Below are 22,943 nucleotides of genomic sequence, written 5' to 3' on the forward strand. Positions count from 1 at the left end.
CCCTGATACTACCTCTCCATTCTTGCATTCCTAAGCCCTAGGTCCCAGTACCATCTCTCCCTTCTTCCCCAATGCCCCCTCCTTATACTGGTGGAGTGGTTTCACCCTTTCCCCCTCCCCTTCCCTCCAGCTCTCGAACCCAGCTGAACATGCCTCCATACTATGATCATGTGCATGCTAGGTAAGACAGAATTGGATGTTAGATTGTGAGTTTACCCTGTACATGAGGGGACTGCCCCCTCAAACTTCCATAAAAACCCAACTCATGAGCTCATCAGTGCACTCCTCATCTCTTGCATGGGGTCGCCCATTCTCATGAGAATGAAATAAACCTGTTTCTGCTTGACTTGGTGGTCTCCTCGAATTATTTGGGTAAACTGAGGCAACTGTCCCAAACAGACATTTAAGTCAATAAAACAAGCATATGGAGCTGATAGTACATAGTCAGAGTTTCTATAATGTACTTTGCTCACCCAGCTCATGACCTGCAGAAATCTCTGTGGATAAAATGCATTTTCTATCTCTAGTAAGCTGAGATAAGACTGGACTGCATACAGTCTTAGCTGTTTGTCTTCATTCTCATCATCAAAACCTACAGAGAAATAATACAACATTTATATCATCAATGAACTATATGTGGATGCTGTAATGAAATATATTTAATTTTTAATTTCCTTCTTTATAGAAAATTACCAACCTTCTGCCAGAAGTCTCAAAAAATTGTTAGGGATATCAGGATGCATCATATCTCCTCCCACTGAAAATACAGCATTCATCGTCTGAATAAACCATTCATTATCAGGAGCATATGTAGCCACAATGTTAAGAAAATGTGCGTTTCACAAGACTACTTACTGAAATTATCTTTTCTTCTAGAATCTTTTCAAAGAAACTGATTATATTTGGTAGGAGCTTTATGTTTAAACTCAGGACAATCTCAAAAACAAACTTTAAGTTAGTGTCTCAGTACCTAATATGGTTCCTTGCATATGAAAGGTACTCAATTATATTTGTTGAATGAAAAAAATGAATAAAATGTATTAATTACCTGAAGACTTAAAGATTAAATCCTATGTGCCCCATAAAAGCCAAATATTAAAGCCTATATAAACTCAAATATATACTTGACAGTACTACAAAATCTTTACACTCAACTTTTTTCTTTTAGATTTAAAATAATTTCTACTTTGGAAATAACAAAATCCCTGTGTCCTAGTAACAAGAAAAAATAGTCCCATTACTAAAATTTCAGAAGGAAAATATAAAGAGGTTAAAGGGGAATCATGTTCCAAATTGAATGTTAATATGACAAATACTAGCATAAAAAATAAAGTAGCTAGGAAATATCCTAATGGAGAAGATCATTCCTGGACCTGTGATGGATGAGAGTTTTGTCCAGTGGATTTAAGAATAAGAGAAATGAAAGAATAAGATCAGCTTAAATACATGTTGAAAATCTTTGAGCCTAATATTATTCCACTGACAGAGAGGATTCAGGAGAGGGTGAATCATTCAAAAAAGCCTTGCTTTTCTGCCCTTGCCAGCAAAAAATCCTTGAAAACCAAAAAATAAAAGTTACTGTTGGCATCTTGAACTTTAAATATGTCCATAAACACTTTTAAGCATCTGCACTTTAGTTCTAAGAGGAAAAATGTCTAGTCACTTTAAATCGGAAGGTAACATGTAGTTTCGCACCTCCCAGAAAAGGATATTTCTCAGCCAGCTCAGCTATTTTCCCAACTAAACTGATGATGATATATTCTTCTTTGCTCTGCTGCAAATATTCAAGCATTTTCTGGACAATAACAGTTACATTCTGTGCATTAGTAATTCTGTAAAGAAGTTCCAAAGTCTATTCAAGGAATGGAAATAAAAATATCATTACCAAATTATTCATAATTATGTCACTTTTAAATAGATAATTAGTACACTGGACTATTAAAATTAATCAGATCATATAAGTTTGTACCACAGTTAAAAGTCAGTTTTAACCTTGTGCAGATAATCTACTATTTTGCATTATCTACAAATTCTCTAATAAATTCTGGGGCTCTCAGATAATACATTCAATGAATTCAAACTAACTTGTAATAGTTTAAGCAAAACATAACTAGAGAGCTAACAATGTTGCCAAAACCTTTAAATGGATGTGTGGTTTATATAAACTGCATTTTAATAACCCATGCCATATCGCTTCTCTATTGGTAACTGGTAACCAAGAACATATTGGCCTACATAATTAAGAACAGAAGTATCTAAGCTTGGAGTCATTATAAATTCTAAAAAAGAATTGCAAAATTTTAAGGTTCTTCCAAAAATTTAAAGATGGCTATACCCTGAATTTTATTTTTACGTGTATGTGTTTTGTGGCCTAAATAATAAATTCACTATTACAAAAAGTATTGCCTCTTGCCTTCCCATGGCACTTAAAAATTTTACTTCCTGAGAGAATGAAAATTAATTACGCTTCAAGAAGAAGATAATTGAAAAGACAAATCTTTTTCTCTTCTTCCCCCAAATAGATACATGGTATAGTCTCTTGTTCTAAAAGGATCAGGCTAAGTAAATACTAAGACCAATATCCACAGCCAAAACAGTACAAAGAAAGTAGTTTCCTGGCTACAGCGCTTCCTCACTGACCCAATACAATAATGGAAGATGAACACAAGGTCCAAAGGTCTCCACTAGCATAAGAAGCATCAGGCTATCTTCCCAGGTCCTGGGAAGGGCTTTCTAACCCAGCAAAGTTCCCAGAAAGCAGCTTAAGACCAAAATATCATTGGATTATTCCCAGGGTAGTAGATCACTTATTTTAGGAGGTCATTATTAGCCCCAGCAATCTCTATGGTAACCAATTTGTTTACTTACTAATAAGAGAATTTGCGCATACTACACTTGCCTATGTTTTCAAAACCATGGGATTAAGTATTTTTAACCCTCATCACCATCACATCTAATAGGACATAAATCTTCTTAAAAATTTAACTCTGTGTGTGTGTGTGTGTGTGTGTGTGTGTGTGTGTGTGTGTGTGTGTGTGAAGAGTTCTAACTCCCATTAAGTCACTTAATCTACAGCATTTTGATGTATTGGCTTACTTCAGTATATGCTACCTAAAGACCTACAATTATATCAGTAAGAGACATTTTTAATGCAATTTGTTCCCTGTTTTAGCAACCTTTTTAGTCTGGCATTCCCATTTTCCCTCTGACTCTCATTTTAAAGTGGGAATCTAGTATCAAAAAATCTAGTATCAAAATGTCTTTGGAAAATCTGATAAAAATTAGTCACTAGGCAAGTAAATTTAACTCCCTGATTGCTCTCTTGGAGACAGTCCTGCCTTATCTTGAGTACGTAGGACTAGGAGTGCCATTTATTATTATTCTTAGTTTACCTTTCTATAAAAGATGGCCGACATGCAGAAACCAACCCATTTTGCAAATAGACTATCTTACCTGAAAATTGAAAAGAACTACCCCACAAAAAAGCACAGATAAGAATATGAAGATGAAAAAAAAAGGATACTTTTTTTAGAGAAATCTTTTTATTTGTTCAAAAATAGGGTCTTTAAGTCAAAATGTCTCATACCTTTTTGTTAATCATATAAGTTATTTTTAAAAACATTTTAAATGAACTCTATTTAATTAATCAGTTTTGGTTCTTATTTTCTTCCCCATCAAAACTTAATTAGTTTTAAGTTTAGTAAAGAAGGTTTTCTCTATATTTGGCTTAGTCCCACCTACTAATCTGCAGAAAATGGCCCATTTGCAGGCTGAATAGTTTCTACACATAGGTCTACACACACATATAGAAAGACACACACATATAATATAGACATATACATGTACACACATATATACATGCATATTTGAAAGCACTTTTACATAGGGCATGAAGGGGAAATAAAATATACACCTTCCTTCCAAGGAGTTCAAATCACTTTATGGATATTTTAATTTGTTCTCTCAGCATCCCTGTTTAAGAAGTCAGGCAAGGATTAACCTCTTTTACAAATAAAAAAAATTGGACTACAGAAAAAAGAAGTCATTTAACCTAAATTAAACTACAAATCCAGGGTAGATGTAAGGTATACAAACTATTAATCCAGTGCTCTTACCAAAAAAGGGGAGGCTATGTCTAAATTAACTCAACAGATAACTGCATCTTATCATTCAAAAGGATAATTCAAATACACTCCACTTGCTACTGTTGCTTTTATTTTTTGGAAATGTTCCTTTATTGATTGAAAAGGAAAAACATTAGTGCCCAATGCCATTACTAAATGCTCAAAGGTCAGAATTTTTTCCCAGCATTTGAATAACAGTGAGAAGAGCTAAAGATATGTTAACACCTCACAAACACTACTCAAAATACCAATTTACCTCTCTTTTAATAATGGGATCAGGATGGTCTAAGCATTCAATTATTGTCATCTGGTGCTGAAGTGCCAGATTGGGATCCTGCTGGATAACATAGGTAAGAGCCTTTAGTCCTAGAAAAAAAGTTACAATCTACAAAGTGATTTGAAACAAATGTATACAAATTTTTACAGACTTTTTCAAAAGTACTGCTGATGTAATTAACTGTCTTACCTAAATATTTGAGATTTATTTTAGGAGACAAAACAAATTTTCCAATGCATCTAGCAGCCTTCTCAAGCAATTCAGATTTAGGATAGATGGTATAAATTGTATGCACACATTCAAAGAGAATAGCTAGAAGGAGATAATCAAATGGCAAATATTTAAAAAATAATAAATATAAGAACATATTTATGTTGTACACATATAATCATAAAGGCTATTATTAATCAAACTAACTGATGTAAGGTCAGACTCTATTTATTAGTAAAAATGAGACTGATAGAATATTATCAAAGAAATACTATGTTACTCTTTTCAGCTACATGCTTGACAACAAGATTTAGGCTCAAGTCCACAGCTAATACATACTAGCTCTATGACCTTAGGCAAAGACTTGATGTCTAAGGAGCCCAGGTAACTCTCTCTCATACTAAGTTGCAAAGCAGTTTTTCCATCTGCCTTAGAAAAAGAAGGTTTCTCACTGAGAGATCCCTAAAACAACAAAGTCAGATATGGACCACCCAACCCTCCCCCAAAAAACTTCAATGTTCCAAGGATCTGGAATTTTATCAGTAGGGTTACTCTGTGTGTAAATACAGGTTACCAACCCCTTTATAATTTATTAGTTGCTCTTTGAGAACTTTGATGATCAAAAAATCCATCACCTTGTGGTCAATACCTTGTGGTGATGTGGAACAGCACAAAGTTAACAAAAATACAAAGTGTAACAAAAATATAGAGTACATTACCATCATTCAGTTATATACAATCACTAAAATTGGGTGAACATTATGGTCTCAAGGGTTTGAAAAGTTCCTATAATTTTTTTTACTATAAAAAATTTTTACTTTGAAAAATTACTATAAGTTGAATTGACTTTAACTAACATGCCAAAACTTTACCAACTGAATATTGTCCCCTTCAAAAGAGTCACCTTAAAAGCCTTATTCCAATTATGCTGCCATTACTCAAAATATCTGTGGAACTCTTGTATTGCCTTCAGGTTCTAACACATTCTTTTAACTATAGCATTATTTATCCCATGGCACCAAATCTTTATTCTCTGGGAGTAGATTAATTTTTAGAAACAAGCAAAAATTATTCAGAGCTATATCCAGTGAATATTTGGCACGATGATGCTGGGGTCTGGGTCACAAACTGTTTCATAGAAACTTCACTGTGAGCTGGAACATTGTCAGAGTAAAGGAAAAAATCACAATTACTTTTTTATACAGTATGGAGTCTCTCAAATTACTAACAAGCATGTCTTGATCTTGTGGAATGATACTACTACTAATAATAATGATTATGACAACACACCTCACCTTTCCATCAAGATTTACAGCTTGCAAAGTCCTTACAAATATATTAATTTTACCTCCAAGAACAAATTACACTACCTTTACTTTTTTTTGGGGGGGGGGGGGCAATGGGGGTTAAGTGACTTGCCCAGGGTCACACAGCTGGTAAGTGTCAAGTGTCTGAGGCCGGATTTGAACTCAGGTATTCCTGAATCCAGGGCCCGTGCTTTATCCACTGCGCCACCTAGCTGCCCCCACTATCTTTACTTTTGACTCTGATATGCAAGCTCTTTTTGGTCACAGACCTTAAACTTTTGCAGATCAAACAAGAAATGTCATGTTTTTAATAACTAGTTACAATTTCCTCAAATATACATTATTTTTTAACACTTCCCTTAAAAGATCAAAATAAGACTTTACTGTTTCCATTCGTCACTCAAAATACATGGCCATCATCTTTGTAGAAACTTACTTTTATGCCCAAATTTGATAATTCATTCAACAAATACTTACTAAGTCAACAATATGTGCAAAGTACTATAGAGCCTAGCTTCTTAAATTTCTTAAACCAAATATGGGATTGCAAAAAAATTAGCAATTAGCAAATGCCTATTTTAAATAGCAACATACCCAGGGTCATGTAAAAATTTCTCAGGCGAAAAGGGGTTGCAAGTGGAAAAAGTTTAAGAAGCCCTGCTATAGAAGATAAAAAGAAAATACATAATTCATGTACTTTCAGAGTTCAACAGAAGAGACAAAAAATGAGTATGTCTCTTTAACAAATTTAATTCTTCAGTCACAATTGTCAGAGTTAATAATCTATTTGAAGAAATCAAATCTATGACCCTTTCAACATGTTTTGGACATGTGGGTAATAAGGAAGAGGTACACAATAATGTAAAAAAAAACCTTGGAAAATCTTTCCCAACTACTCATAGAATTTCATTTTAAAATAACATGGTTACTTTTTCACGTGTATTTTAATGGGTTTTTTCAAGCAACTGAAAAATCCTAAAAGTAGACTATCAACTCACAAAGTCTACTGACTGTCAGTAGGAAAGTAAATTTATGTATGTGGAGTACATTTAAACACCTTGCTATCTATTAATAAATTGGTATGGTTTTATTCATATCTATTTCAAGTCCTATTGTCTGCCTGAGAATCTTCTAAAAGTCAAGGACCTGGTTAGTATAATTATCTAACATGAGACCTCATTCAGTTATGTGCTTAATAAATGCTTTAATGAAGAGATGATAAATACTGTAATAGATTTCACAGGATCATGGAACTATAGTTGGAAGGGACCTTAGAGGTTATCATATGCAACCCCTTCATTTTATAGATGAGGACACTGAAACCCAGAGAAGATAAGTGATTTTCCTAAGGTCACTCAGGATTCAAACTCTTATCCTGTGATTCTAACTTCAGTTCTCTTTCCACTGTACTGAACTGCCTGCCATATATTCTATTAAATACTCAGTGCTTGTGTTTACCAAAGAATTGCTAAAAAATAGTTATATTTTTGGTCAAACCAGCTCATGGAACTATGTGTTAAGGCACGGAAGGGCCTGTACTCTACATCAGTCAAAGGATCCACATCACTAAAACCATAAACCTTTTAAAGTATAGAGCTTCCTGACATCTTTCTACCTTGTCACAACATTCTGAATTCCTAAAAACCTTCTAGTTAAATCATTAGGCTGTAGGTTGTAACGTATAAGTTGGAGAGACATAGTTTCTGAGTAATCATTTTATTAATAATAGGAACAGTCATTTGGCCATCTCGCTTATACCAAAGATGAATCATGGGGGTGGGCTCACAATCTGTATGCCCTTAAAAAAGCATGTGTTCTTGAGGGTAGCAATCAACTCTGACTGGTTAAGAATTAATTAGAGGGGGGACAGCTAGGTGGCTCAGTGGACAAAGCACCGGCCCTGGATTCAGGAGGACCTGAGTTCAAATTCGGCTTCAGACACTTACACTTCCTAGCTATGTCACCCTGGGCAAGTCACTTAACCCTCATCGCCCCACAAAAACAAACAAACAAACAAAAAGAATTAATTAGAGGGTGGACCTATTCTAAAGAGGGGCTGGGGGTGGGGAGAGAAAAGGGCAAGAGGGAACTTGACTTTGAACCCATCATTTACTTTCAAGTCACCCCCAAGCCTGGGGGAAATCTAGACAAAGTATCTTTATTCCTCACAATGGGCCAGTTTCACTTTAGATTCAATTCCTTGTAAGGCTAGGTGGGGTAGAAGTACCTAGACTGAGGAGAATATTAATTCTATTTACTATCAGTCCTGTCTTTCAGAGGCTAAGTCTTGAAAAAGAGAGAAAATTCTGGATCTCCCCAAATCATTGGTTATTAATTACCATTTCTCTCAAAGTTGCTTGAGTGCAGCAACTCTGTGTTTCTTCCTTCTGTATCCCTAACACCTAACACAAATGAGCTTTGCACACTATAGGCACTTAATAAGTGTTTGTTGAATTAAAAGTAAAATCTGTGGCATTTAATGTATAGCTATAATGTTATGAAACACATCTGGCTTATACTGTATTATGTTACTAAAAGTTAGCACATACATTTACCTACCATATGTGATATTGTGACTTAACTCAGCTCTTCTTAAGGATTCATCAAGAACATCATATGTTAATTCACTTGTCCTGTTTAAAAAATAATTTATTTACAGTAGAATATAAAAGCTCTAACCAATAAAACACACCTTTAAAACCTGTATTTCAAAATCTTTGGTGGGTGGGGTCACTAAAATGAAAAGGCTAAATAACTAAGGGGCAAGTAATTTGCCCACTCGGCCAAAGACCTGATTCGAGGGGCCTGGGCTAGATGATCTCCAAAGCGCTTCTAGCTCTAACACTGTACAAACCAATAAATTCCTTGGGCTCCTTTTTGTTTTTCTAATAAAAGCAAGTTCTGTTTCAATTGGCAAAAACTCACTGTTTCTAAGTTTCTGCTTTATGTAATTGTTATTCATCCTTTATAATGTATAGATTAGATTTATGGTTTTGTCAATATTGACAAGTAGATAAAATGGCTTACACACACGAATCTCTAATATTCAATTTAACTGCTAAATCAAGTTCTTTTATCTGGTGTTGATATTTTTATAACGTAAAAAATCACTCTAGATATTTATTCAAAACTCTATTTAAATTTTCCTGTAAGTTTATTGGAATCAATCTGGACAGGGTTCAATTTGGGTGTATAATAATTTACATGGTCCAGGGAGATATCTTCAGACATTCCCCTTTCCCCTACCAGCAGGTGGGTATTATAACTAAAGACTTTTTAGCTAACATTGTTATTCTATAGGTGTTTCTATTAAGTTTCTGCAATTATCTTCAATTGAATCAATAGAAGCCTATCTCTTCTGTGACTTTATGGTGAATATCTGATAACCATGAACTATGCAGAAACTGGCTAATGTGGGTTTTATATATAGTGCTTTAAATAATGTCAGAACCTAAAATAATGTGACTAGTGAAATAAGATGAAAGAAACTTAATAAAAGCAAATGTCATATTCTATACTAGAATTCACAAAAATCAGTTTCAAGAGAACAGAATACGGCAGTCATAGCTAGAGAACAGCTCCTGTAAAAAAGATTTGAAGTCTGCATTTCCTGCAGCTCCATATAAGTCAATGGTGTGATGTGGCAGCTCCAATAAGGACATAGCATCCAGAATGAGGGAGGTCAAAGTCCTACTGGTGTCCATCCTGGTCATTCCACATCCAAAGTATTGTGAACAGTTGTGGGCACAGGATTTTAGGAAGGACATTAACAAACCAGAGTGTTCTCTAGAGAAGGGTAACCAGAATGATGAAATAACTGAAGAAGGTACCAAATGAAGATGTACTGAAGGAAATAGAAATGTTTACTGCAAAGAAGAGAAGATGCAGAATGTGGAGAGGAGAGGAAGCTAGCTCTCTTCAAGTATTTGAAGAGCTGTCATTGAAAGAGGGATTAAACTTGTTCTTCATGACCCAAGAAGTTATAAACAGGAGCAACAGGTAGACATTACAAAAAAAAAAAAAAAGATTCAGGCTCTGTAGAAAGAAACACTTCCTGGGAGCTGTCTCAAAATAGAACAGGCTTTCTCAGAAAACAGTTGGCTCTCCCCAAGTAAAAATCTTCCAGTGAAAGCTGGACAGCTAATACTTGGGAAGGTAAGAAGGGACCCTTGTTCAGGTACAGGGCAGATTAGATGGCTTCTGAGCAACCTTTCAACTCTGAGATTCTGTAAAAGGAAACCGTTCCAGCCAAGAGAACAGAAACAAAGGATTATCTTCTAGTGTTCTGCTAATTCAATAATGCAGATATTTATTAGAAATATAGCATAATGACAAATGAATATTATCTCACACAGAGAGGACTCGATAGAAAAATGGTTCAGATAAATAAGAGATGCAGAGTCACGGACAAAGGGTGGATAAACTACACCACACTGTACCAAGTAGAGGTTGTAGTCCTGAGATTCTCTTTGAAAAGAAAAAAAAAGAATCCATAGGTATTTCATAGGTCACATTCATTTTATACAAGTCAGATTTAGGAAGAAAATTTACTCAGACTAATAAAGTATTTTAAGAGCTACATCTACTTTTTTTTATTGTTTTAAAACAAACATATACAGAAAAAAGTTCACATTCAACTGGATTTTTCTCAGTTCTACCTTGTGAATGAAGTGCATATTTTAAAATAATAAATAACCACATGACATTAGAGGTAACTATACATGTCTAAGTAGGAAATGCATATAAACATCCCAAACAGATGTTGTCTATTACAAGGATATTAAAACTGCTACATTTATTTTCTCCTAATTACTATAGAACTTATCTTGTGATTTGATTATCTAATAATCTGGTAATATCATAGGTCAAATTATATATTTTAAGCTAGGGGTTAGCAAAGTACAGCCCACTGACTGTTTTTGTATAACCCATCCAGCCAAAAACAGTTTTCACATTTTTAAATGCAATAAAACTAAAATGTAAAAACCATTTTTACTTCACAGAACAAAAGCAGGGAGCAGGATTTAGCCCACTTACCCTAGTCTGCTTACCCCTTTATAAACAATAATTACACAAAATAAAATCCTGATATTGCCTGATTCATAAGGAAGGTTAATGCCAGAGTAATAAAGGGGTTCTACTACAATTCTTATTAAATTTGATACAACAAATACCTGTTATTCCTTCAATAGTAATTTGGAAGTCTACTACCTTGCATTCTAATAGAATGCAATGCATTCCTGAAATAACCACTATTTTCATACTATATTTATACCATGAAACACTTTTACAGAGTTCCTTAAAATAAGTTTATGGCAGACATATTTAGCACGTATGTCTACACTATCCAGTTTCCACCTCAAAGAAACATTAGGGGTTAATATCACAGATATGGGGAAAAAATACAATAATACAAAGACAGCCTCTTCCCGGGCATTCTTTCAAGTGGATGGAGGCCCATACCCACAAGGTACTTAGCTAGGACATTCCTGAAAGCAATAAACTAAAAAGAAGCTAAGAACCTAAATTCATATGCCCTTAGGCAAAATGGTTTGTACTTTTGGAAGAAAAACTTAAATTAATCAACAATTATTTACTAAGACACCCATTATGGGCAAGGCAATATCCTAAGCAGTGTGGATAATATAAAGACATTTAAGACAGAAGACCCTCGCTCTCCAACAGCTTAGAATACTGTATACTTAGAGAACTCTGAAATATACCCATGAAACACCAACTAACAACAAAGCAGTAAGTAAGTGCCAAATAAATAGTACAAATCTGGAATCCAAATGAAGTTTTCATAGAATCAAAGAGACCACTTTAGGTGGAACTGAGATTTTGAGATAGGCCTTTGAGGGCTGACAGAATTTGGACAAGCAAAAAAGGAAAAAAGAGAACACAACTGATAATGAAGTAACAGAAGGAATTCATATGTTCCCCAAAGAAGTTCTTTAACAGTATTAAGTCACTAAGGCACCAGGAAAGTATGGGCCATCATGAAACTACTAAATATTTTGAGCTTTGTGGTTTTGCTTGTTATTAATGTTTAAATTTTTAAGTGTCATCAATCTTTTGTTATTTACCTTTATCTCTAAAGATATCCTTCCCTACTCCCCTACCTAGCAAGCCATCCCTTGCTTATTCTTGATTTTTTAAAAATAAAATCATATAGAAAAATTTACCTTGGATCATCTTTTCCTAGAAGTCCTAATATCCTCAAGAGTTGAATTTGTAGCCAAGGTGCTGGTACGCTGTGGTAATTGAAATCTACTGGAAGTTTTCCTCCCACTACCTGCTTCAAGATTGTGACAAAGCTTGCTGTCAAGTCCTTATATGCAGACGGATTCTCCTATACCAATGAGGGAAAAACTTTTTTTAAAGCAAAGAAATTTATTAAATACAAAATGAACATAATCCGTGTGACTTCAACAAACTGATCAACTTCATAATTTAAGTTCATATGCCTGAATTTAATATTTAGCATCTACTAAAGCAGTATTCCAATTTTGGTTTCTTCCATAACAACACAGGGAAACAAACAGAGCTCCAAGGACTTCTCAAACTCATGCTGAATCAACCTCAGAGAGAGCCCTACCAGTTTAGTCAACAGTTCAAAAGTTCTTGTGAAACTCAGCTGGGGGGGGCAGCTAGGTGGCACAGTGGATAGAGCACTGGCCCTGGATTCAGGAGGACCTGAGTTCAAATCTGGCCTCAGACTCTTGACACTTACTAGCTGTGTGACCCTGGGCAAGTCACTTAATCCCAACTGCCTCACCAAAAAAAGAAAGAAAGAAACTCAGCTGGAAGCCTTAGTTTTAAGTCACTATAGCAAAACAATACTGACAGAGAACTGGCATATGTAAATGAACAGTAATAATTTGACTTCTGGAATGCAAATCCAGAACTGCTTGCTTCCTCTTAACTCTATTTGAAAAAGCAATTCGATGTGGCTTTTTCATCTAAAGTTTAAATAGCCACCAACTTCTTAAGGATAAAGCCAATATGGCTGCTTAAATATTCAAATGTGGTAGGCTCTCACTGAAAAGGGAATTAGCTGTCACTTTATACAAACCATGTCTAGAAAACATCTAATATATAAAACTGAAGTCAATGTATAATTATTAAATGGTAAACACCAGATGGCTACAACAGAGTACTAAGGAAGTCATATTTTTTAAAAATCTTCCACCACCACTAAAAAACAATTAAAAGAATTTTTTTTTGGTTCAGACCTAATATCAATGTAGAGAACTACAGGTATGGAAAGTCCTTCCACCGATGCAGATGTGCAACTTGCCTGTACAATTTTTATGAGCTTAGACAACTGCCAGAAGTGCTAAAAGGTTAAATGACTTGCCGTCATCAGAAAGCTTGTATTTAACAGATGGGATATGAAAGCAAGTATTCATGACTCTCAAACTAGCACTTAGTCCACTACATTCTGCCTGTAAGATATTTGGTGCTGTACATAATTCTTACCTATATAAGAATTTAACTAAGCTTTGTACTTTGTCTATAAACACACTTTTTAAAAAATGATTCCCCACATGACAGGCCATTTTAACAATCTACAAAATTACTAGGGATTACCTACACCAGTGATATGTATTTGGCTGCCACTAGAGGCCCTCTTCTCCTACCTTCTTTTCTGAACCCTTCTCCCACCTCCTTCCCTACCCCAGAAACCTAATACATTCATGATGTCCTTTGGTTGTGCAAATGCATTCAGTTATAGCAACCTGTTTATAGGAATTCATATTAAGATACAAAGAGGACTTAAACTTCTCAGGAGCACTGGTTATCTCAAAAGAGGATTTCATTAATCCAAATGTATCTCTAATTAGTAGAATACACATGTGAGGTATTTTTTGATCAGGGAGCCCTTAGTGCTCTTTGTCTCTATAGGGTCACTACCTACCTAGTCTGCCTAGAACTGTTTTCAGTTCTTCCAAGGTGCTATGATCTAAGGAGAGGTGTGTTTACTATTCTCCTGGCCTGTGCTCTGGTCTATGAGTGACCACAAACCCTCTTTTCTGCCCTGGAACTGTAACAAGGGTCCCTGCTCCACTGCAGCTACAAGCTCTGGTGTGTTGGTCCCTACTCTGCCTAGCAGGGAAGAAAATAGAATCAGTTTTGTGGGCAAACATTACCAATAGTCTCCATTCTTACCTTTGCAAAAGGCTCTACACCTCACAGAGCTTGGTAAATAGAGCATCATTGGTAGGGCATATAAGCATGTGTTGGAACAACAGACCACAAATACTCAAAAGCATAAAGGAGTCTGCAAATTCTGAAGGCTTTTTGTGGCCAACACTTGACAATGAAATGTTTAGAATTCTTAACCATTCTTTAATATCTACATTTTGTAATTAACCTCTGTAACATATATGGCATTATCAATCATCTATAAATCAGAAGAATAACACAAAACAAGAATAGCTAGCATTGATAAAAGAACTTTAAGGTTTGCCAAGAACCTTACACATGTTATCTCATTTGAGCCTCACAACAGTCCTGGGAGGTGAGTACTATTGATATCCCCATTTTATAGATCAGGAAACAGAGGCTGAAGGAGATCAAGTGCCACACACCTAAGTTAAGTGTCTAAGGCTGGACTGGAACTTAAGACTTCCTGAATATGAGTCCAACACACTACTCACAGTACCATCCTAAATAGATTTAATATATTTTGCTATAATTATTTATTAAACTAAACAACAAAAAATTGATCAGTTTATGTTGACAACTAATTTTCAACTTACCTTAATCATCCGAAGATAAATGTGCAGAGAAGCAGCCATGACCCCAACATCCCTATCACAAAGTGCTTTCCTAAATTTTACATGAATGTGCTGAACTTGATTGGGAGCAATGAGATGGAATTTGTACAATGCCTGAACAGCTTTTCTTCGTATTATCTCCCTAATGAAAAAAAAAATTTATCTAAATAAACTTGATCAAACTGTCAACTACTCCCTTAAAAGACTCTTAACATGTGCAAAATGCATTCACAGCACTATATTAGACACTGGGAAAGTTACAAAGAACATAAAACAACTTGTCACAAGTATCTGGAAGCTTATAATTCAAATAAATATAGGACTATAGCAAAAAATAGTTTTTAATTTACTACTGCCTCAGGATCAGTACTTCAAAGAGCAGTGATTATGTCATATGTAGATACATCCTCCAACAATGAAGTTTGCAACCCTTCTACAACCTACTAGGTGGTCTTCAGGAGTTTGTATGACCAAAAATTATCACTCTGTGGAAAATTTGGTGATGAGTATTTGTCATTCATATGCATCTTTGATCCCAATTCCATTTAGATTAATGGAAGAGCATATTAAAGATAATAATAACAATGAAAACTGACATGTATAGAGCTTTAGGGTTTGCAAATCACTTGACATTCACTCATTTGATCCTCACAATAGGCCTATGAAGTAACATGGCATTATCATTCCCATTTGATAGATGAGAAAAATCAGGTTCAAAGTTGGCACACTGCTAGGAAGTGTCTGAGAGGGGATGGGAGTACACAGACTCTTTACTCTAAGTGGCCCCAAAGACCTAGGCTTAAAGAGAAGAAGGCTAAATTGGGGGTAATGAAAAGAAAATTGATGTATCATGCTGAAATGCAGTGTGAAACAAATAACAACCATTAAAATGAGAGTAAGGATAAAGTGAAAATAGGAGAGAGTAAACAAAAGTGAAGTCCATGCAACAAAGCTCAATTAACAACAGGTCTGTATGTTTGGCCCATGATACCAAACCAGGTCCTTTGAGCAGTCGGCCTAAAGGGGTTTGCCTTTTGTTTTAGTTTAGATCTTCAGTTATTTCATCCATAAAGGGTACTCCCATAGAGGAAACTCCCTTCATGATGGCAGTTCAGCAGCAATGTTCTGCAATCTAGCATCTTAAGAGTTGTTTAAGATACTCAGTCACACAGCAAGGAGTTGTTCAGAGGCAGGACTTGAACCCAGCTCTTCCTGACTCTGAGGAAAGCTTTCTATTTAGTAGCACAGTACAGTGGGGAGAAAGCTGGTCTTAAAGCCAGGAAGACCTGAGTTTGAATCCTACCTGATACATTCTGATCATAGGATCATGGAATAGTCATTAAATACTTCATGCTCACTCCATGTAATTAAGACCCTAAGCTGAAGAGAAAGGGTTGACTGAGTCACACTGGTAAAAAGAAGTTTCCTCCCCTGGGAATCTCCTGTAGTAATGAAATCACAGTTTAGTCTAGTTGCCCTTATGCCAGGCTGTCTCTCTATTCTAAAGTACTGTACTACAACAGCACAAAATCCTTCCTCTCATGTGGGGAAAAGTAGCCAGAAATTTCTTTCTTCTTCTTCTTCTTCTTTTTAAGGAAATTTCTTATAGCAGTGGCTAAGAGATAGGCTTTGGACGACAGATCTGGTCCTCAATCCTAAATTCAAGGTCATATTAATTCATATTAGAACCAAAACATTTTTAGAAAAAAAGTTTTCAAAGGATAAAGACACAAAATCAATTCACCCAGATAAATTTAATGAAGCAAAAAATATAGGCCTCAACTCTAAGAAACAACCTCTAACACAAGACTAAAGGACAACTCTGTCACAGAAACAATATGGTTCCTAGGCGGTGATGACACTTCTCTCAGCCTTCTGTGACATCTAGATTTCTTTGTTTTAACCAATAAGCTAAAATAGCAAAGCTATTAAAATCTGCCAACATTTTTGCATAAAAGGAATAGGGCAATTTGTATTCTGACAAAATTGCCAAGCTGGGTTACCTGTTAAGATACCTGGAATATTCTTGGCCTTATCCTCTGGGAATAAGAAGGTGCTGACCTATCTTATCACTAGACAGTGAGTGGTGACTAAGGCTCTCAACAGTGCCCAAAACCGCTGATACTGCTTATCCTGACTCTCATCTACCAGCTGTTTGACTTTTAAATTCCAGCTCCCATCTGAGTAATGGGCAGGGATAAGGAAGTCAAGAAAAGAAAGCTATATTAGGTATTGTGGAGTAAAAGAAAATAAAAGTAGAGTCAGAACTGTGAAAGAGGCTGAAAAAAGAAAGACTATTTCTAAACCAAAAATTGAAGCTTGAAGTAGAAGCTCCTATTTTGAAATCAAAACTTCCTTCTGGCATATCCATTGTGACAGCTGGGTAACTAAATATTCCATTTTACTTCTGAATTTATTAAAATTGGAAAGGAAAGCAGGGGTAGCCAAGATTTTTCTCTAGAACCTTCTTTTCTACCCCATGAAGCCTTAAGAAATTCAATTCATCAATTTGAGAATTGATGAAGAACGTCAGAAACACTATCTTGAATGCTACAAATATAAGGACAAAAATTAGACTGCCCCCACACCCTTTTTAAAGGCATTTCCAATCTACTGGGAAACTAAAGATCAATAAAGGATAATTAGGATTAGAATGGAAAGAATCCAAAAGAAAACACTATCAGTCATATTTATGATACCCCTAGTATTCTTTTTCTGTCACTTATATAATTCTTTTTTTTATGAAAAGAGAGAAGCATATTAGGATTAGACCTCCCAGGACTGTTGGGATGTTCCGTATTAATGTCATTGGTGGCAATCATGCCACAGGCTGAAAGCACAATTCAAAGTGACAGCACCACATGGAGAGTCAGGAGACTTTGATTCTAAGCCTTGTTCTGAGTTGGTGAAACTTTGCTGTGGATGTAGAACAACTTATCCCAACCCTGCCTTAAATCCTCCTTGGTAACCTTGTGGCTTCTCCAGGCCTCCTTCCCAGATTCTCTGGCTCTCGAGGAAGAAGCAATGATTTTTGCAACAGTGATACTCTCCAAAATTCAACAAGGGTAGATAGGGAATAGGGGTAAAATGGAAGAGTGACAGATATCAATTGAAAATGTATGTACCTTTCACTTCTCAACCCTTCTGAGGTGTACCATATACAAATCAATAATCATAGCCACTTTAATACTGTTTTAAGGAACAATCATATGCTGTTATGATCAAGGTAATTATAATTACCAAAGAAAAGTAAAAGATGCTCTTTTTGTTATTTAAACTTCTTCATGCTGTGTTCTGACAGAATTATAAACTTGGGGCTGGCACACTCTTACAGGTTTAAAATAATCTCAACACCATTCTAAATGACGTGTAATATTGCTGGTATAAATGGTTAATGCTATTTTAGGTAGTAGTAAGATAAAATTCTTAATTTTATGCAAATTAAAAATAAGGCAGTTAAGGTAGGGAACTTCAGTAACAGATAAGGCTTTTAGCTGAGAAGATTTACTTTCCAAGATCTGTCTCAAGTGACATAAATTATAAGAGAAACATTGGGCAATATCACTTCAAGAAGCATAAAAGATAAAGAAATATGGTCTTAATCCTAACAAAATTAATTAACAAAGAAGTAATGGAAAACTGAAAGATTTTAGATCCTATTGAGGAAAGTTACTTTGGAAATAAGAAAAATGTATTCTCAATGAGAAGTATTTCCAAACTTAGGGAAAGTTAACAGACTGAGAGACCTAACTCACCAAGAGACCTTCCCTCGCCAAAAAGACTGTGGTCTCAGAAAGAAAAAGATTCAAGTGAAAAGTTAAAGATATGCAAAATAAAGGAAGACTAGTGAAAAAGCATGCTAATGTTTACTCTAACATATCTCTTTGGAATAGAAAGAGAGGGAGATGTAGCTTTGATATCAAATAAGGCATCTTCAAAATAATATCACCTTCCATTTTTATAGCACTTACATTTTTTCAAAATCTTTTCCATTTTCTCAATTTAGCTTCTATATAATTCTTTGAGGCAGGCAGGGTGGGTACTATCACCTCCTTTTTTTTTTTTTTTTTAGGCGATGGGGGTTAAGTGACTTGCCCATGGTCACACAGCTAGTAAGTGTCAAGTGTCTGAGGCCGGATTTGAACTCAGGTACTCCTGAATCCAGGGCCAGTGCTTTAACCACTGCGCCATCTAGCTGCCCCCTATCACCTCCTTTTTATAGATGAATAGACTAAAGGACACTCATTTAACATAAAGAACTGCACTTGGATGTCTACATTATGTTTAGTGAACTTGGCATCAACACATCCCCTGCCAAATCCTTATTGAATTTATGAACCTCTAGTTACAGGGCAAACTCTATCACTGGTACCACTTTAAGTTATGACAAACATTTAAGTTCAATCTTTTGAAACTCATTTTAGCAAAGTATCTAAACAATGAATTGACTTACTTAGAATGTTGTAGCTTGTCCTCTATAAGTGGAAGAACAGCAGGAATCATTTCCCGAGGAAAGATCTGACTGACAATGGTAAGTGCCATGCATACTTCCACAAGGTTTGTGCTCTGCAAGTCCTATTAAGATTATTAATCAAAGAAAATTGTAATTATTGCAACTTTGGACACCCCATGGTTTAGGTTTCTAATGAAGCTTACTTAGTTCAAAGTGCTGTGAATTCTAGAATTTTAGCGTTTTTCTGTTGATTAGTCTTAACTCATAATTCAATCATTTCTAGCAAGTTTACTAGCAGTTTTTATAGGAATTTCCCATTTTATTATGCTTTAACAAGATCAAAATATAAATTATTCTACAGGCAGTTGAAAGAAAAGGAAATTGTACTTCCCTTCCAATACTGACCAAAGTAGTATCTGTGGTTGATAATCTTTTTGAGTAAGAGAACCTTTTTTAAGGTCAAAAAAATTTGCAGATCCCTCACATGATAGCAGTTGTACAATTAGTATCTGCTAAATAAGAAAATACATGCTAATGAATAGCTGGTATACAGTCAATAGTTTTTAAATAAATTTTTATGCCACTGATGAAAAAGCAAATTTGACATCTCCTGAAAACTGAATTAACAACTCAGACTATGAACTTAAATAGATGTGGTCTAGCCAAAAAAAAAAAAGTTTCATTCCAAAGCAGAAAAAAAATAAACTTCTTATTAGGAAAAAATGAAAAACCAATAATATATAACTTTCTACAGAAAACCTTTTTTTTTTTTACCAAGTTTTATAATCCATAGGAGCTAAATAAAGAACAAAATATGCTTTATCAGGATATATATTTGAGGGTCCCTTTTCAATAACTCTCTGGTCCACTCACAGGTTTAGGCAGGGAGACATTATACTAAGTATTTTATTAGACCAAATTTTACTGCTTTTCTTTCCACTCAATAATTTAATTTGACAAACTTTGACTCACAGTATTATCTAGAATATAAACTTTAAAAAAAAATCTATTTCTAGCATTTAGAATATATGGGGGAAATGTAGAAGAATTCAGGAAAAAAAAATTAGTGCTAAAATTTTAAGGCAGTGAGATTTCAGAGTTGTACACTGGAGTTGTCGTGAATCTGTCCTTAACATTTTGATCAAGTCTAGTTTCCAGACTAAAGACAATACTCACTAGAGAATTCTGATCTGTTTTGTTTTTTCCTAAGTCTTAAATCTAAAATGCACAGTAATTTTACATTATAGGAGCAGTGTTTTTCCTTAGGACAATACTGTGTGTGTGTGTGTGTGTGTGTGTGTGTGTGTGTGTGTGTGTGTGTGTGTGTGTGTGAGTGTACACACACACATACATACATACACATAATGCAAGTGATATGAAGAGTGGGGATTAAAAGAGGAAGTGCTCTGAATTTTTTAAAATATTCTCTATATACTTTTCCTGCCTACCTTTTGATAGATGTGTTAATGAAATTTCAAATGGCCAAAAGATAGACAGCAGAAGGAAGTAGGACAGAGATAATCCATAGACTGGATTGTTATACTTTACAATTAGTACTATTTCCAAGAGGAGTTGAAATAGAATGATCTACCCACTCCTGGGGTTTTACTAACCAACTCAAATAGACCCTGGTGGCCATCAAGTCTACCTTAATAAGACTTTAAAGGCATAACAAAATAGCTCTCAAGTATTCAGAAGCTGACTGAAGAGCTTATAGATTTTCTAAGGCTTCTACTTTATCTCCTACTTACTGCTCATTAATATATCCATCAAAAGGTATACACAAGAAAGATATGAAGAGAAAACTCAAAACAATCAATTCTAAATCAGCAGCAGTTTGGGGGAAAAAAGTTTAGAGGGGGGAAAGTGGTACCTATGTGCTAAAATAAAGATATTTCAATTACCCAATTATTCTCTTTTCCCCATTAAAAGAGATAATAGAAAATTTGCTGCCATTTCTATTAAACATTACCATGGCAGAGTAGTCTCCAAAATCTTTCCTGCTAAAAAAAGTAGACTAGCTCTTATTCCAGTCTCTGGAACACACAAGTATTTATTCTGTACCAGAGATGGTGATAATGATGTTGTTTCTACATATTTCCTTCCAACCAATGCCCATACTTCCAGCTTTTCAATCAAAAGCAAATGGGGATTAGATTATGGGTAGAATCCAGTAATTGGAAAACATGGACTACCCTACCCCTTATTGCTTCACTTCTTCTCAACTACAAAAAGTCATCAGGAGAAATCTCATGTACTTTCTGGACACTAAAATCAAAATGATATTTCTGAAACTAGTTATGTAAATAATACCTTTACAACTGTATTCACAAGGAGAAGCAACAGCTCATGGTTTTCATGTAGAAATAAAGAAACTGCCAAATAACCTACAAAAGACAATAAGAAAAAAATCTTTCATCACTGCTTTCCAAAAAATAAATAAAAATGGTTACATAAAGCAACATACGCAAGACTTCAAGGATTAGTAATTCAAGGTAAATGTCAAATATGAAATAGATCGTGTCATTTTTCTAAGATCCAAAGAATTTTAGTGCCAAAGTGAGATAAGTGATGAGATTCTTTTTATAATAATAGTTCACATTTACAAAGCACTTGAAGATTTACAAAACACTTCTTTTTTACAACTTTATGAGGTAGGACAGTATTATTATCTCCATCTTATGTATAAGGAAACTGAGGACCAGTGAGGTTCAAGGATTTGTACAAAGTCTGACCGCTAGTAAGTTCTGGGGCTAGGACTAAAACTCAGGTTCTCTTCCTCCAAACCTACCGTTCTTTCCACTATACTATAACTGACCTGTCTTTGACAGTTCTGTAGTCCATGATTATAGTATGTGTCTAATAAGGAGGCCCAAAATTTAATGGTTTTTCAAAGGTTTCCAAAACCTTTTTAGAAAGTTTTTTAAAAGTATCCAAACTTTATATGTCATTATAGACATTTGTTAGAAAATTTCTATACCTCCACCCAAAATAGTCTATCTAAATTACGGTTAAGCATGAACTAATTAAATATTATTGAAATTGGGGCAGCTAGGTAGTGCAGTGGATAGAGCACCAGCCATGGATTCAGGAGGACCTGAGTTCAAATCTAACCTCAGACACTTAACACTTACTAGCTGTATGACCCTGGGCAAGTCACTTAACCCCAATTGCCTCACCAAAAACAAAACAAAACAAAAAATATATATTATTGAAATTGCTGAGGGAATTTCACAGTAGTATTGTTGAACAAGCTGATGTCACTCAAATTCTTAACTTATAGAATTAAAAAATTGGACAGGTAAAACCAAACAATTCTGCCAACATATTCCAAGAGGGAGCATGGGATGGTGGAATGTAGGCTGGCTTTAGAAACCGAGGACCTCAGTTTGAATCCAGGGCCTGCTATTTAACACATAGATACACCTTATCAAGTCCCTCAGTGATCAATGGAACATAGATGTAGATTTGGAAGGGATCTGGGAGGCAACCACTCATTTTACAGATGAAGACACCACAGAAAGGTGAGCTGCCCAATGTCACACAAGCAGTAAGTGGCAGAGCAAGGATTCTAATGTAGCTCATCTGACTCCAAACTCATCCTTCTTTCTACTAACCCACACTGCCATCATTCTTCATCTGTAAAATGGAGGACTTGGGCTCAATGTCCTCTAAAGATCCCTTCCATCTCTATATCGACAATCCTGTAAATCTGAATGGCTCTTCCTACATGGACTAGTTACCAGACGGCCTCACTGCCAGCTTCCACTGACCGTCATCCTAAATTCC

General features: G+C 35.2%; 1 protein-coding gene across 2 annotated transcripts in view; it reads right to left on the reverse strand.

Moving 5' to 3' along the window:
- Window positions 1-22,943, reverse strand: part of AP4E1 (adaptor related protein complex 4 subunit epsilon 1) — an 80,558-nt gene that overhangs the window by 44,601 nt on the left and 13,014 nt on the right. The window contains exons 4-13 of one of the 2 annotated variants that reach the window (XM_043987870.1): window positions 21,468-21,541; window positions 19,155-19,276; window positions 14,684-14,843; window positions 12,104-12,270; window positions 8,478-8,551; window positions 4,591-4,713; window positions 4,381-4,490; window positions 1,713-1,852; window positions 698-810; window positions 474-592 (exon numbers count right to left, since the gene is read on the reverse strand). In XM_043987870.1, coding sequence (XP_043843805.1) covers window positions 474-592; window positions 698-810; window positions 1,713-1,852; window positions 4,381-4,490; window positions 4,591-4,713; window positions 8,478-8,551; window positions 12,104-12,270; window positions 14,684-14,843; window positions 19,155-19,276; window positions 21,468-21,541 — 1,202 coding nt within the window. The remainder of the gene's footprint in view (window positions 1-473; window positions 593-697; window positions 811-1,712; window positions 1,853-4,380; window positions 4,491-4,590; window positions 4,714-8,477; window positions 8,552-12,103; window positions 12,271-14,683; window positions 14,844-19,154; window positions 19,277-21,467; window positions 21,542-22,943) is intronic. The other variant, XM_043987871.1, reaches the window with a different exon arrangement.

Source organism: Dromiciops gliroides, chromosome 2 (genome assembly GCF_019393635.1).
Source record: "Dromiciops gliroides isolate mDroGli1 chromosome 2, mDroGli1.pri, whole genome shotgun sequence".
Lineage (NCBI taxonomy): Eukaryota > Metazoa > Chordata > Mammalia > Microbiotheria > Microbiotheriidae > Dromiciops > Dromiciops gliroides.